General features: G+C 41.4%; 2 protein-coding genes across 7 annotated transcripts in view; one reads left to right on the top strand and one right to left on the bottom strand.

Annotated features, from left to right (window-relative positions):
- tsc2 (TSC complex subunit 2) overlaps positions 1-6,901 on the top strand; it is a 32,985-nt gene extending 26,084 nt beyond the window's left edge. For all 5 annotated transcript variants that reach the window (XM_005925111.2, XM_014334436.2, XM_005925116.3 and 2 more), the window contains 10 exons: positions 2,125-2,279; positions 3,288-3,895; positions 5,291-5,369; positions 5,441-5,527; positions 5,620-5,806; positions 5,912-6,051; positions 6,135-6,213; positions 6,304-6,395; positions 6,478-6,576; positions 6,668-6,901. In XM_005925111.2, the coding sequence (XP_005925173.1) occupies positions 2,125-2,279; positions 3,288-3,895; positions 5,291-5,369; positions 5,441-5,527; positions 5,620-5,806; positions 5,912-6,051; positions 6,135-6,213; positions 6,304-6,395; positions 6,478-6,576; positions 6,668-6,826 (1,685 nt within the window). In that variant the 3' untranslated portion in view covers positions 6,827-6,901. The remainder of the gene's footprint in view (positions 1-2,124; positions 2,280-3,287; positions 3,896-5,290; positions 5,370-5,440; positions 5,528-5,619; positions 5,807-5,911; positions 6,052-6,134; positions 6,214-6,303; positions 6,396-6,477; positions 6,577-6,667) is intronic.
- A 608-nt stretch (positions 6,902-7,509) lies between these two features.
- Positions 7,510-15,378, bottom strand: part of pkd1a (polycystic kidney disease 1a) — a 72,874-nt gene continuing 65,005 nt past the window's right edge. For both annotated transcript variants that reach the window (XM_014334434.2, XM_014334435.2), the window contains exons 54-56: positions 13,771-13,905; positions 10,944-11,267; positions 7,510-10,811 (exon numbers count right to left, since the gene is read on the bottom strand). In XM_014334434.2, the coding sequence (XP_014189920.1) occupies positions 9,807-10,811; positions 10,944-11,267; positions 13,771-13,905 (1,464 nt within the window). In that variant the 3' untranslated portion in view covers positions 7,510-9,806. The remainder of the gene's footprint in view (positions 10,812-10,943; positions 11,268-13,770; positions 13,906-15,378) is intronic.

Here is a 15,378-nt window from a genome sequence, read left to right as displayed (position 1 = left end):
CTGAAATGTAAAACAATTTTTTTGTGGCTTTATGGAAATTAAGTGTCAGAATTTTCTTTAATCAGTTAAATTGGACCGTGGTTATACGCCCTGATGATGCGGACCTTATGGATGCAATTGAGCATCCATACTTGCAGGATGGCTGCATAGTTTCTGCTCTTTTTGTAGTGTTAGAGCAATTTAAGCAGCAACTGTACTCTGCAGCAGACACCACAAACGAATAGTCACTGTTATTATATTCATCAGCTTACAGTCCCCTGTAAGAGTGTGTGTGTGGTTAGTCCATTGTAGTTTTGTGTGTCCAGATGAGTCTGAACAGTTACAAAATTACTGGCAGAATATCCATGCAGAGCCTCACGCCAGTGATGAATTTGTCTCACAACCTTAGAGTGCACTCGTGGAAACTATAACATGCCTGTTAAACACAATGCCTTGTGTTTACCAAATGCAAAGTGACGTTTTTCTTTGCATTACTCATGCTAACACAGTGACTAGAGTATTTTTGGACCATTTTCCAACCCAGAAATATTTCCCCCTACAACTACTTTCTATAAAAAAAATACAACCGCTAGCTGAAATAAATTCACTGTAACATTTTCAGACCTTGATATTCTTTTCTCCCAGTTCTCTATTTATTTATTTATTTATTTATTTATTTATTTATTTATTTAGCCTGTCTCTATGTAAAAATGAAATTGAAAGATGCCCTCAACTGGTGACGGTTTTCTTTTGCTATCTTCAGGAAAATCCAGTCTTTCGGGGATTCCTAGGAAATAGGCTTTTGTCACACAACACCTGTGTTGTTGAGCAACTTTGAGTTGTTGCTCTCATATTTAACAATTGACAGTTGTACAGTTTTTTTTCTTCTGAAAGTCATTACTGTAAAGTTGTGAGACAACTAATAAAGTCTTCCATTTTAAAAAAAAAAAAAATGCTGCGGTATAAAGCTTTTGGCAGTAGTTTTCGCATTTAACAGATATGAGAGTGAAATTGGTTTTCTCATCTAAGTTTAGACAAGAAAATTCCAGTGTTTTCCAAAAGGTCTCCATTTAATTTTAAGAAATAATGGGGAGGACCATCATTTTCCATGGATTCTCAAGCACACCAATCACATTGTGTTATGCGAAAGAACTGCTGTTGCTTCCTTAAAGATTGTGCAAGTATAGATACTCAGCATTTCTGCTTTACCATTAGTCTTCTATTAACACGGAGCGGGGGTTTCTCTTACTGCTAATGAAAACATGTCTGCGCTGGAATCAGTCAGCCAAATGACACCTAAAGATGAATCATGATTCAGTTTTTTGTTTTTTGTTTTTTTGTTGTTGTTTTTTTGGACATCTTCTGCATTACATTTTTTTCTTCCTGAATAAGTTTTCTAACCCTTCTGTTTCTGAAATATACTCCCAGGTTTTGACCTTTAACCTCTGACCCTCTGATGTTGTCAACAGAAAAGCCCAGACCTCATCTAAGCAACATGATGCACTTCCTTGCTTTACTGGTTAACCAGTAGGGTGATGAAGACTTTTTCTGAGCTGCAGTTTGGGGGGTCTTAAAAAATCAAATGTGCCTGCTTGTGATTGTGTTTCTCTTCTTCTTTGAATGTGTTGTTTGGGAGATGCAAGACTGGTCTGGGCTGCTGTTGCAGTAGCTGCCGTGCGTTTGGGATGAGATAACCAGCAGCCAAAACGATGCATGCAACTTGATAGAAAATGAGTAAACGAACTAGTGATGCTGCCTGCCGCACTGATAAATCTGCCTCTGATCTCAGTGATTTTATGTTGATGTCACTGTAGGTCATGATCTTGCACATGGCTTTGTTTCTTTTTTTTGCCTGAGATTGGTCATCAGAGAAGATGTATATGATTCTGTTACAATGACTTATTTGAATTATTGTGTGTTTAACCTGAATTGAGATTTTAGAGAGGATGTTTGTGAGGTGTTGTTGTCATGATTACTACTGACAGCTGATAAAATCTTTAGTCTTACCACCTGCATATTTGTGTATCTCTGATTGTGTGACTAACAGTGGACAAGACTGTGATTTGTGTGTCTGTGTGCGTGCATTGCTTTCATATACCTGCATTGACTTATAACCCACATGGTTGTGGCTGTATCCTCCTGTAGACTCTGTCGTGGTGCTGGAGGAGGGATCAGGAATTGCTACAGCAAACACGCCGCCTGAATGGCTGGGGAGTGCAGAGTTTGAGCCAATGTTGTCTGATCCAATCTTCATAGCTGCTGATAAGTTTACAAAGACTCCTCCTGAAACACTCAGCAGGGTAGGACCATGTTCACCAAACCACACACGCAGACTTAATGATGTCTTGTGCAGCATTAAACAAATCACCATGTGCACATCCATTAAAACACTTGTTGTGGCTTTACTGTCAGTGCCTGCACCTCAAGGCTGTTTATTCCATCATTTGCGTCACCTGTGCTATTTGATTATAAATTGTCAACTTTTTTTTTAAAGTGGCTTTCCTTTGCCACTGCTGTAATGGGTAGCAGCCAAGTGGAGTGCAGCTTCTGATGACTCACTTAGCAGCGCCTTTAACAACCAATGCTGTGCTTTGGCAACATGTTAAAACCATAAAACCATAGTTAAAACCTGTATATATATGTATATAAAAGATGGAAACAGCTTGCAGGTTCTTGTTGCAAAAGGAAGTCTGATTGTGTCATCCTACTGCTCACTTCTGTGACCTCAGAAAGGTCTTCAATGTTTAATGATTCAAAACAGCATGACCTTCATTTTCCAGATTATTTCAAGGAGGAATTTTGTGTCTCATTTAATGTCAAAAAGATGACAAAAAAGAGATGAGTTAGGGTATGGCTAATATGTGATTGACATGGTGGTTGTAGCTCAGGTGGCAGAGCAGATCAGCCACTAACCAGAAGGTTGGTGGTTCGATCCCAGGCTGCTCCAGTCTGCATGCCAAATATCCTTGGGCAAGATACTAACCCCATGTTGCTCTCTGATGCATCCATCGGAGTGTGAATGTGTATGAATGTTAGATACTTAAGCTTAGAAGTGCTTGTGTGAATGGGTGTGATTGGGTGAATGAATTACTTGTATAAAGCGCTTTGAGTGCTCAGACAGAGTAGAAAAGCGCTATATAAGAACCAGTCCATTTACCGTTACATGGCTATTTAGCTCACACCCTCCCTCTTTGTAAATGCTAATCAGGAGTTAAACTGGTGGGTGATGTCACAGTGGGGTCTGTGGTTAAAACTTGCATACTTTCATTGCAGTACTTTAAATAAACAGCTTTTGTTCCCAATTTCAGTCCTCCTCCACCTCAAGTCAGGATGATGAAAAGTCAACCCTGGAAGAAGTAAGTGAGGGAGCAATTCCAATCGATCAGCCCCCTTTTGGACCATCCACTCCAGGAAGCCAGGGGCCTGACCTTCCCTTCCAGACACACACTCAGTCCCAGGGTCATGGACTCAACAAGTCCAGCTCCTCTCCTGAGCTCCAGACATTACCTGAAGCTTTTGCCAAGGCTGCTATGGAGTCAGAAAGTGCGATGGTTGACACGTCACGGCCTAGAGCACCCTCAGACGGCATGCCTCAACCCCAGCAGCCCCAGGTTGTGAAAGAAAAGGTAGAGGGAAACACTGGAGTGGACACTAATGTAGCGGGAGGTCCAAGCCCAGCAGGTGAAGGCCAAGCTGTATCGTCATCTCAGAGTGGAGGAACGGGGATGAGGTTGTCTTTTCCACCAGCACCAGTACAATCTGCACCCATCTCCCCCAGTGGAGGCCACCGGCCCAGAGGTCACACAATCTCAGTCTCAGCCCCCTCCTCCAGGAGGGAGAGGCGGGCGGAGAGGGACTCTTATCACAGTCGACCTGGTCCCAGCAACACTGAGAAAATCTCTGGACTGAGCCCCAGGTATTACACGATTTATACAAGAAACTACTGCAGCTTCTGTGATGTGTTTCTGCTAAATTAATGATGCAATGTATCAAGTAAAGTCAGTAAGCTCATTTTGACTTGCAAGATCAAAAGTGTCACCCTGTCAGTGAGCAAATTTTTATTTTTTTTAAATTATGTGCTGCAACTGTGTTTTTAAAAAAAAATTTTTTAAGGTGATGAAAAATCAGAACGTGGACAGAAACTGCAATGCAGCATTTGGAAATAGTTATGAATACCTTCTAAGAACAGAGGCCGTGCATAGAGGTGTATTTCCAACCCCAGCTCCAAATAATTTGGGACATTGTTTAAAATATAAATACAAAAAAAATTAAGGATTAACCCATATTTTATTTAGAACAGAAAGCATGTCAAATGTTTAAACTGTCATTTCAAATTTTATGGCAACAACAGGCCTCAAAGTTTGGACAAGGCCATGTTTATCACTGTACAGCATCCCCCCCCCCCCGGACTGCAGGCCAGTTCAGCATCTGGACTCTTGTACTATGAAGCCATGCTTTTTAATTGATTCAGTATAGGGTTTCTCATTGTCTAGCTAAAATATTCAAGGCCTTCTCTGGAAAAAGGCTGAAACCTGTGTGTATACCTTTCAGCATTGCCGGTCCCTTTCCAGATGTTCACACTCCTAATTACATACACATTAATGCACCACCAATACCCTAATCAGATATTAAGATATTTGAAGTGAGTGCTGCTAACAAGCTGGATGTCCACGTTTTCCAAAAAGAATTTCAAATTTCCATTTGTCTGACCACAGAACAGTTTTCCCCTTTGCCTCAACCCATTTTAAATAAGCTTTGGCCCAGAAAAGATTGTGGTGTTTTTGGACCATGTACACATGTGGTTTCTTCTTTGTGGAAGGCACTGTATTCACAGTGATTTCTGGAAGTGTTCCTGGGCCCATGCAATGATTTCCATGACATAATCACACCTGTTTTTATTTCAGTGCCACCTGTAGGGCCTGAAGATCACGGGCATCCAATGTGGACTTTCTTCCTTGTCCTTTGGATATCTATAATATCACAAATTCTGAAAATCTGGAGAAACCTCTGTGCACAAAGTCTTTGGTATTTTATGCCGAGGACCATTATTTTGAAATTGTTCTGCAACCTCATCCAGATGTTTGAATAGAAATAGCAACAGATGTTTGAATAGAAATGTCTAGATATCTATTGGCATGGAAACAAGATATTTGGTACCAGAAGCTGTGTTGCTTTTATTTGGTTCCATAAATTGTGTTTGTAGTCCAGGTTCTGTTGACCAGTAAACATATGAGGTTCAATGAAAGTAGATTGCCTTTAATTTACATATCCATGTGTCTAAACTGACTTTCTTTCTTCTTATATCTTCTAGCTTTGTGTTTCTGCAGCTCTACCACTCTCCTTTCTTTGGGAATGAAGCCAACAAGCCACTTCTGCTGCCCAAAACTCAGGTAACCTGAATTCTCTCCTACACCTTCTTCTGGATCATACAGCGTGGTTTACATTGTGTTTTCTGTCGTAGGTGATTGACCGTGCAGTAAAGGTTCTGGACCAAATGCCCCCTTATGACACCCATAAAATTGGGGTGGTGTTTGTAGGAGCTGGTCAGGTGAGGATGTGCTGACTGTAGTTTTGCTAATCACTGCCGTATAATTTCTATATTTTCTGGCTTAATGTCTTGATCCTCTTCACTTTCTTTAGGTTAACAATGAAGTCGCCATCTTGTCGAACGAGTACGGTTCGAACCGCTACGCCTCTTTCCTCACAGGTCTTGGCAAATTAATCCATCTGAAAGACTGCGATCCAGACCAGATTTTCCTTGGAGGGCTTGACCAGTATGGAGATGATGGAGAGTTCACCTACTGCTGGCATGACGACATCATGCAGGGTGTGTGTGTGTGTGTCAGGAAAAACACACATACAGTATTTATTTATTTTTTCTTTACAGCCAGTCTGTAATTTGCATATTATAAATGAAATTGTGTCCCTGCAGCTATCTTTCACATAGCCACACTGATGCCAAACAGGGAGAGCGACAAGGGTTGCTGCAACAAAAAGCGACACATTGGCAATGATTTTGTCATGGTGGTGTACAATGACTCTGGAGAGGAGTACAAACTGGGCACAATTAAGGTAGACACACACGAGCACAGTAAAAGAATCTGAAATTTGCTGTTGATATTCTGTCCTTTAATGCCCATTTTCCCTTCCTTTAGGGTCAGTTTAATTTTGTCGAAGTCATTATAAAACCACTGGATTATGAATGTAACCTCGTTACCCTCCAGTGCCGCAAAGGTGAGCTAATCACTTATTTTTCGGATCCTGTTCTTAATTTTTGTCAGCTTTGTTTAACTTTAATGAGTTCTTCTTTATACCCTCTTTCAGACCTCGAGGGATTAGTAGACACAACGGTGGCAAAAATTGTTTCAGATCGAAACCTTCCCCTGTTAGTCAGGCAGATGGCTCTGCATGCAAATGTAAGTCTTTTATCTTCTTACATCTAGTCAAACACACTTTGCAGAGGTGACACACAGTCTCGACTTTTCTCTTTCTCCTCAGATGGCCTCTTTGGTGCACCAGTACAGAGCTAACCCCTCTGACGCATACGCCTCTAAGTGGCTAGCAAGGTTACGACACATCAAGAGGATCAGGACCAGGGTAAGACCAACATGCAAAGTCTTCCTCATCACCACTACTTGCACTTAATTTCTCTAATTTCAACCCGTTTTACCTCATTGCTATAACTTAGGCTCAAGAAGCCATCCAGTCTCGCTCAACTCCCGGGATTTCACTGACCCAAGGGCAGAGCAAACCTTTGTCACAGAGCAGTGCTCCAACAAATGTGGAAGCCACCGGACAACGAAAAAGACTGGTGTCCACTGTAGACGATTTCACAGATTTTGTTTAATTTCTTGTCGAGAAATTAAACAAAAGACGAGACAAAAGTATATGAAGTGAATAAAACAAACTAAAAACTTAAAAAGTGGCATTGTGCTCATTTTTGATCCACAAAGAAGGAATGAAAGCCCAAATGCACCTTTGAGCATTCTTAAGTCTGAGTCAAAGCAGGTATAATTATTTTTCTAACAATATACCTAATGGTAATGTAAAAGAGTTTACTCATGAATCAGCTGTCCCCCCCTCAGCGTTGGAGTACCCTGTAGTGAGTTTCTGCCCATTGTTTAGATGACTGTCCAGCTGTTCTACTGCTTTGGGTCAGTCTAACTTCTCTAAGGGAGCTGTTTTTAGTGAGAACAGAAAAATCCTCCGTACACAAAAGACAAAGGGAGAAATTTGTTCCAGAAATTTTTCCCAGGAGTTAGTGAAGGCCAGAGACAGAGGGAATTTTAGACACTATAAACATGATAAACTGTTACTGCTGTTTATGTAACTCCTGGATGTGTAAATAAGAAACGTTTTTTTTTCTCTTCAACTTTTCAACCTACACACTGATTATAGGATTGGCATCGACAAGTACCAAACATTGCGGCTAATTTATCAGCAAATCTGAACGTACTGCACAGGGTGGAAACCAAGTACTTAAGCTAGCATTTGACATTTTAATTTTTTTTTTTTTCATTTTGCAAGAAGTTCAGCTGTCAAATTCTTTATTCGACTTTGTCAAGTGCAAAAGCATAAGAAGTGCGACAACTGCAAAATACAAACAAGAGCATACAGACAAATCTTTAACGCTGCTTTAAACAAAATGCATTTTACAACAGAAGACAACGGTGAGCTTTGGCACTAAACTGTTACACGCAGAGCAGGAATATAATGCTGGTGGAGGTGGGAACTGCCGACTGCTGTGCTGTTTGGGGTTTTCTATTCGCCGTCAAAGAGTAAACTGATTAGAAGCTTTGGCTGTAGTACTTTGATTACACCAGTGCAACATAAAACTCTGAAGTTTGCAACACCAGTGCTCGACCTATGTGTACGTTGCTGCAGCACAAAAATGACTGATCATGAAAAGCAAAAATATACATCACAAAGCGCTAATATATACAGAAATGTACACGCAGAAGAAGAAAAGTTCCCTTTTTAATTTCTTTTTAAGAGCACCTGTAAGTTTGCTTTATGCTCTTTAACCGTGGTGTTTTGTATGAAAACAGAGGGGAAAAGATGTAGGCTAAATTAAACTGACATGGCTATAAGTACCTTTTTAATGTTATATATTTTAATTAAATCCAAGGCAAATTCGATGATGTACAACTTCTAGAGCCTTGCTGAGAAAAGGGAGGGAGGGAGCAGGGGTCATGTTGACCATAGTTTCATATTTTAACTTCTACATATCAGCTTTTGTTTTTCCTGGACTTCCTTACAGGTTTTAAGAAAAGGTTGGGTTCCCTGAGATCTGCCCGCTGGACACAAGAAGTGCGCATGTTGAACAAAATAAGGCAAAAACATCATCACCACAAAGAGCAAACAAAAGTACAAACAACTGCAAGCTACTGCTTGATTACTTTGATAATACTTACTAGGACGTTTCTATAATGTTGCTGTAAAGGCATGACTTGACACATGAGAGTTAAATATGGGGTTTGATATCAGCTCCATTAAAGAATAAAGTGCAAGTACAAGAATGAATGAATTATTTAACTGGTGTGGTTAAAATCTCAGGATGCATAAATGATACAAAAGCTTTGGCGATGTTTATAATTAAGATACAGTATGAGTGAAGCTTTCTCTATTGGTTTGGATACCAAGCTTATTATTTAAACCACACCTCATTACAAAAACAAAACAATACTTCAGAACAAAAGTGCTTTTAAATTGCTTCCATATGGAACAAAACACAACAAAAAATAAACAATTAGGAAAGATAATCAGACGGAGTCATTATAGCTTTATAATGGGAGAACTTGTGTAAATGCTCAGTATTGTCTATTTCCTTGTCTACAATTAGACTTATCTGTTCAGTATCATTTTCTTCACACTAACCTTGCTTTTCACTTGCTACACCTCCTTGTCATTGGCTCCTCTGACTTCATCTCTCTCATCTTCAGTCTCTCCAATCATCTCTGGAGAGGACGGATATATTTGCGCCCTGAATAACTGGCTGCTGGAATCCCAGCAGCATTATGTCTGTCTGTGTGTGTGTGTGCGTGCATGCATGTATGTGTGTGTGTGTGTGTGTGTGTGTGTGTTTTCACCTGTAACCCAGTGGGCTGAAGTGTACCACACGTTCCTATTTGCTGATATGTTGTCTACAGTGTTATTTCTACACATGTGTACACCTGCATGTGCGTATATCTGTGTGCGCCTGCATGCAAATTTGGGACAGGCCACAGGTACCCATGGTGACCAAAAATAGAAAACGTAACAGTATGTAGACAGGTAACATAATTGAGAAATCACACGTTCTTTCTGAGATACACAAAAGTCTGATTGCATAGAATGCTTTCAGTTCATTGAGTCTTATGGTGAGCACTTTTCTGCGCTCCTGTCAACGACCCCAGGTAACCTCCAGGGTCACATGGGATCAGGGGGCAGTTTTGGTCCGGGGAAAACAATGAAAGGAACTTCTTGGTTTCACTGCTGACTTTATGTCCCCTTAACCAGCTCAGGTAGCATCTGGTGACCTGCACCTTGAGAACTGAGTCGGGATTGAGACGGATCACTGCTTATAAACCTGCAAAGTCTTATTTTATTGCTCTTTTCGTCTTTCAGTACCCCAAACTCCTTGTTTGATCCTTCTTGATTCTTTCCTGTAGCTCATCCTTGTACTTTCACATCTATTAGTTTCTGTCCTTTCCTTGGGTTTAGAGAGTGACATCTGAAGACAAAACCTGCTGCCCATGAGCGCCTCCTCTCGTCCTTAACCCATCATTTTAAGCGCACATCCTTTTTCTCCACCTTTCACTTCTTTCATCCGATCTGCTCATATTTATCTAAGTTGGGTGCACTTTGTTTTTGAGGGATGGGGGTTTGCGTTTCCGTTTGAGTGTAGGGATCGTGGTTGTGTGAGCTGGGTGGTTGAACAGGCTTGAGGAAGGGAGGGTCTCTCTCTCTGCAGGAAGATCCCAGTTGCGTGTAATAGGCGTAGATGGCAGGGAAGGGGTGGGTGCACGGGTGGATGGAAGAGCTGTAGGTGTTTTTGGTGGCGGGACATGGGAAGATGTGTTTGCTGATGACAGGGGGAGAGAGGAAGAATCGGAGGACTTATCTGTGACTGGTGGGGGTGGAGGCACACTGATTGAAGGTTTGGCAGACAACTGGGGAACAGGGGGGTTTGTAGAAGCAGAGGAGGGTCGGGGCTTCAAAAAGGGAACGGGTGTAGCTACAGGAGTCTTTTTGGGGATGGCAGCACTGCTCCCACATTCTTTTGGAAGTTCACTTTTATCTACCTTTTTCCCCTTCCTGCTCCCTTTGTTCTTTTCCTTGCCACGCTTTTGTTCTTTCCAGGCTTCCCCTTCCCCTCTCTGTCCCCCTTCGCTCCTACATCCCTTAACTCTATCGTCTCTCTCCCTCCCTCTACGCCTCCTTTTCCTTTGGGCTCGCTCCAGTTTACACTCAATGTGGTACAGATCCTCTGTCGTCACAGTGACACGGTCAAGCTGTTGCAGCAGAGCATCCAGGGTGGGGAGGAGTCTCCTCAGAGAAGCTTCGGTCTCTGCTCTCTCTCTCCAGCTGTTACCTCCCACCACCACTCCTGGGCCAAGGCCCAAGCCAAGCCCCAAGCCAAGTCCCAGGCCGATACCCGGGGCTTCTGTGAGGCTGCAGGGGCTTGAAGACGCTGGACGCCACGAGGCCTCAGAGCCAGCATCAACACTGTCTGGGGTAGGTGGGGAGTCTGGACTGTCCAGAGGAGGCAAGCACAGGGACTTGCAGTCGCTGGTCGAGGATGAACGGGACGGTGGGAGCTCCATACCTTCGAAACGCACTTTGTGGCGAAACTAAGGAGAAAAAACACGATTTTGGGTAAAGCATTCAGATTTTGTTTTGTTCCAATAGTATATATGGAAAAAGTTAATCTATAAATAAAGCAACAAAAATTGTCCTTAACAGATATGAATTAGAATTTGTACCTCTTTGGCCCGACTGAGTCCCATCCACATTTTGAGTCTTCTGAGGAACAGTTCGACCATCTCGTAGTCTTGCAGATCCACTGCTGGGCGGTATAGTTCTGCCCGTGCACGCCGGTAGTTCCTCAGTAAGACAGAAGTGACCAACCACAGCAACACCAGGCGAAATATAGCAAAGCTTATGTGGAACAGCAGTGCAGAGAAAGTGCTGGGACCAGTAATTATCCAGGCAGGACGCCATGACAACAAGCCACACCAACCGGAACCCAGTAAGGACAGACTGGCTGAGATCAAATTGCTGTAGCCGTCCAACACAGAGTGGAAGAGCTGGAATGGGAAAAAAAAAGTTTCCTTTTTATCAATTCTAAGACAATATTTGAAAAATAATAAATGTAAACATTACTGATGCAGTATGAAGAAAAGCTACTGATCATTTACATGTGATGGGCACATGATGAGGGGTAGGCAATGCATTTTTTTGGAATAGGGAACTCAAACCAACCGGTTACCAGTTGGTTGTATTTCGGTTATATCCCTATATAAAAATTTTATTTCAAATCTATGAGGTTCTGGCTGATTCTGAATGTAAATATTCAATATGAATTTAAGATGACAATAGAATAGAATAGCCCTTTATTGTCACATGTACAATGAAATTGTGGGTGCTCCACACTAGTTGTGCAAGAATAAAACTGAAATAGTAAGATGGCAGGAACAAATAACAAACAGGAGAAATATATACTAAACAAGAGCAAGGCACACAATAGAGGAGGGGTTGCAAAGTGCTTAGAAGTAGTGCAAACGACTTGATGTAAATAGAGGCCGTGTCTGAGTGATAAGGGTTACTCGGACTATGGCTCAGATTGGTAGGGTGGGTGTGTGCGTGTGTGTCCGAATGGCCCAGGGGAAGAAGCTGGTTGTGAGTCTGGAGGTCTGGCACCTGATTGACCTCAGCGGATGGGATGCAAGGGGTCACCTGTGATGGCCCATGGGCAGGAGGAGCTGGCAATGGCCTCCAGGGGTGGAAGAAGGCAGCCAGTGATTTTTTTTGGGCAGATTTGTACTATTCAGTGAACTGCCACATCATCACAAACAGATTCCATGTAATTATTATGACCTCAAACACAAACTGATAGCAAACCAACTCCATCTTACTGCTGTTTTAACACAGTCTTGACACACCAAAGGCCCTGTGAACTCAACTGTGAGTGGTCGCAGATCTGGTCTGTACCCAAAGTCACTCTTTCAAAAGCAACAAGAGTGCAAGATAACTGCACACCTTTTCAATAACTATGGTCATTGTAGGAGCCATATGAGTTGTTCCTTTTTGACTAAGTGGGTTGGTTTAAATGGACTCACTGTATCGGTGCACGGGTGTGGGGCGTGTCTCATGGGTGTGGTAGATGATAAATGTGGTTGCACTCACCTGTTCACGGCACCTGATGTTGATGAGCAGAAAGGTAGGGTGAGCATGAGGCAAAACTTTCTGTTGAGCGCAGCTTGAATGATTTTGATGTATTTTGACTGTAACTTGATGGTTTTTGTATATTTGTGCACTAATTGATGCCATAGACCAAATTGTAAGTTGGCATTGTAATTAGTGCAGTTATTTGTTTGTGCAATCTGTGCATTTGTCTAATAGTTAATCCCATGTGCTGATTTATATATTGGACAGTTGCATGTGGAATAAAAGGAGCAAATGGTACAGAAGTGTATTTTATGCGTTTGTTGTTGCGCGTCATCCGTGTCCTCATGTTTAGCCTGCCGCGGCCATAGGTTGGAGGAGCCGCAACAGTCATGCCATGGCATCCAACCACATTTTTGAGCCAAACTGTTATTTTAACAGACTTCATTAAGAAGAATGTAGGCATACGGTACTTCTGCAGTGGCTTCACTTTTCAGACCCTTAAGCTAATCGATCTTTTATATACAGTCCATGCTTCTAGCAGCATGAGTAATTACACAAATACTCTTGGATGGCTTGTTGTGAACTGTCTTAGTCTATTTGTATTGCTGTGGCCCTCTTCTCACCTGCCAAAGCAGTGATTGCTGGTTGATGTAAAACTACTGGCACACCTAGTAGGAATGTGGCCAGAGACCGTTAAACTGTGAAGTTCAAAGCATTTAACTGATGTTGACAGACTTCATCAGTAGTTGCAAGTTTGTTTGGCAAGAGTGTAAATGATGTTAATTTGTATAGCTGTGCTCCACAAAAGAGCTTAATAGTTTGGCAGTTTTTGGCTCTTTTCTTAAATATTATTAATCATCTTACTCTTCTATCATCTGGAAATGTCATGAAACACAATTATACTCCAGTTCTGAAGGGCTCTCTAAAAAAAAAAAGAATTGAAGGGAACATAATGTCTAAATAAAGAACAGTTAAAAGTCTGTTGGATGAAGCGATGCCATTTACACAGCAGAGACATTCTGCAGGTCATTATTTATTCCGTGCTGGTTTGAATAAATGATTCAAATATTGAATAAATGCTATTGTCATAATGTTCTCGTTCAGTAAAGCTGTTTGGCAGCAAGGAAGCACAGATGCTTTCATGGTGTAACAATAAGAGCAAAGCTGTATTATGCAATCTGTGCAAAAGAGCAGGTTTATTTGAAATTCTCTAAAGAAAGTGAACTGTAGCCATGACAATGAAAGTGAACAGACCAAAAACAAGTAAACTGAACAACCTCGTGGGCGGACACACTTTGACAAGGTTATGTGCTGAGACAATGTGGACTGAATTTACAATTTATTTGGTGTGCGCACATGTGTGTGCGGGGGAGAAGCCAAGCCAGAGGAAAACAGAATGAACAGAGAAGAGAAAAAACTGACCAGGTGTCCCGTGTGTGAGTAAGCCAGCACCAACAGCAGTAACGCCAGAGCAACTCCCAGCAGCTCCCAGACTGAGCGCCGCAGAGCTCTGCCAAATACGGCCCACTCACGGAGAAACCGCAACTGGTGGGACGCCTGCATGAGCAAGGACACAGAGAGAGGGAGAGCAGGGAAACAGAAAGCATAAATATGTGTTTGGAAAAAAAAGTTATCTTGTAATTAAATCTAATTTAGCCAAAGGACACAAATGTTTCTCCATCACAAACACATTTGGAGCCATTTTGAGTTTGTAATATAATGATATGTGTGTAGAAACAGTCGTACCTTTCTCACAAAATAAGGGCGAATGCAAAAGTACCAGCAAATTAATAAAATATTGAGAAAAAGAGCTTCCTAATAAAATATGTTATGTAAGAAGTGTTTCCACATTGAGCTCAGGCTTCAGCCTACAGTTTATCAGACACTATTTTGTTCTTTACATTTAATTTAAAAGCTTTTTGCTTACTTACGCAGTTCTATAAGCGCTCTTTTTGTTTCTTTTGGTCTGGAAAACTGGAAATAAAACGCATTTCTTTTAAAGATGTTTACATTTTCTAAGCCAGCCTCATTCTTAGTGCGTACACACGGTCAGAGTTCTACATTTGTACTGTAAGAAAATACAGATTCTGGGTTTGATTTGTGGTTTAAGCACAGTTTTGTGTATATGTTGTGTTTATGAATGTGGCCCGCTGCATTGATCACTGCCAATCAAAAACAACCTAATTAATGGATTTAAACAGCCATCACAGAGCAACAACAAAAATTAAGCTTAACTGCTTCTGCTTACTTCCATTTAGTTGTGTTTACTTTAACAATTTTGTTCATTCATGTTTTGCCTCTTTAAAAATAAAAAGGGCAAAAGAATATGCTTATTATTGCATATTGTTAGTTATGCTTGTTGTTCCTTCTTATTTCGCTTTGTGAGGCATCTTATCTGTCACACACTTTGAACTGTATTATACATTTAAAGACTATTTAAACTATTGTTGACACAAAACAATTGAAAAATTGAGTTGGATACATTTTTTTTTATCCAGGCTGTACTCCAACTCTTGTCCTATGACTGTTGCCAATCCCAGGCCCATATGCCCTATGACAGTGGTCCCCAACCCTGGGCCTCGGTCTGTGAGTCGCTTGGTACCGGGCCGCGAGAGTTGAGGCTCGGGTGTGAAATGTATGGTTTTCAGGGTTTTTATCGGTTTTCAGCGTTATTTTGTTATCGTTTTTATCGTTAACTCTGTTTTCCTGGGTCTTTTCACGTGTGTTATGAATAAATCTTCTTTTTTTCGTACAGCCTTGTGTTTAATTAGTTGCCTTGTGAAGTTATTCTCTAAGCTAAGTTGTACACAAGTACAGGATATCATTTTAGAGTTGTTGTTTTTTTTTTAAGTGTCAGAAGATGGATAATACTGGGTGAGTGTGAGGGATTTTTGTGAAATATACCATCCGGCTTCAGGCTCTATTAATGCTGAGTGCCTGTGTGTGTGTGTATGCGCTGAGGTTTGTATGTGTGATCTGGAGTTGCTCTTTCTGCTTTTACAGTGTAAACCTTTGTGCAATATCTGCAGA

This window comes from Haplochromis burtoni, unplaced genomic scaffold (assembly GCF_018398535.1).
Source record: "Haplochromis burtoni strain Fernald_Lab_line unplaced genomic scaffold, NCSU_Asbu1 Contig_70, whole genome shotgun sequence".
In the NCBI taxonomy this organism is placed as follows: domain Eukaryota; kingdom Metazoa; phylum Chordata; class Actinopteri; order Cichliformes; family Cichlidae; genus Haplochromis; species Haplochromis burtoni.
This window is presented reverse-complemented; position numbering and strand designations above follow the sequence as displayed.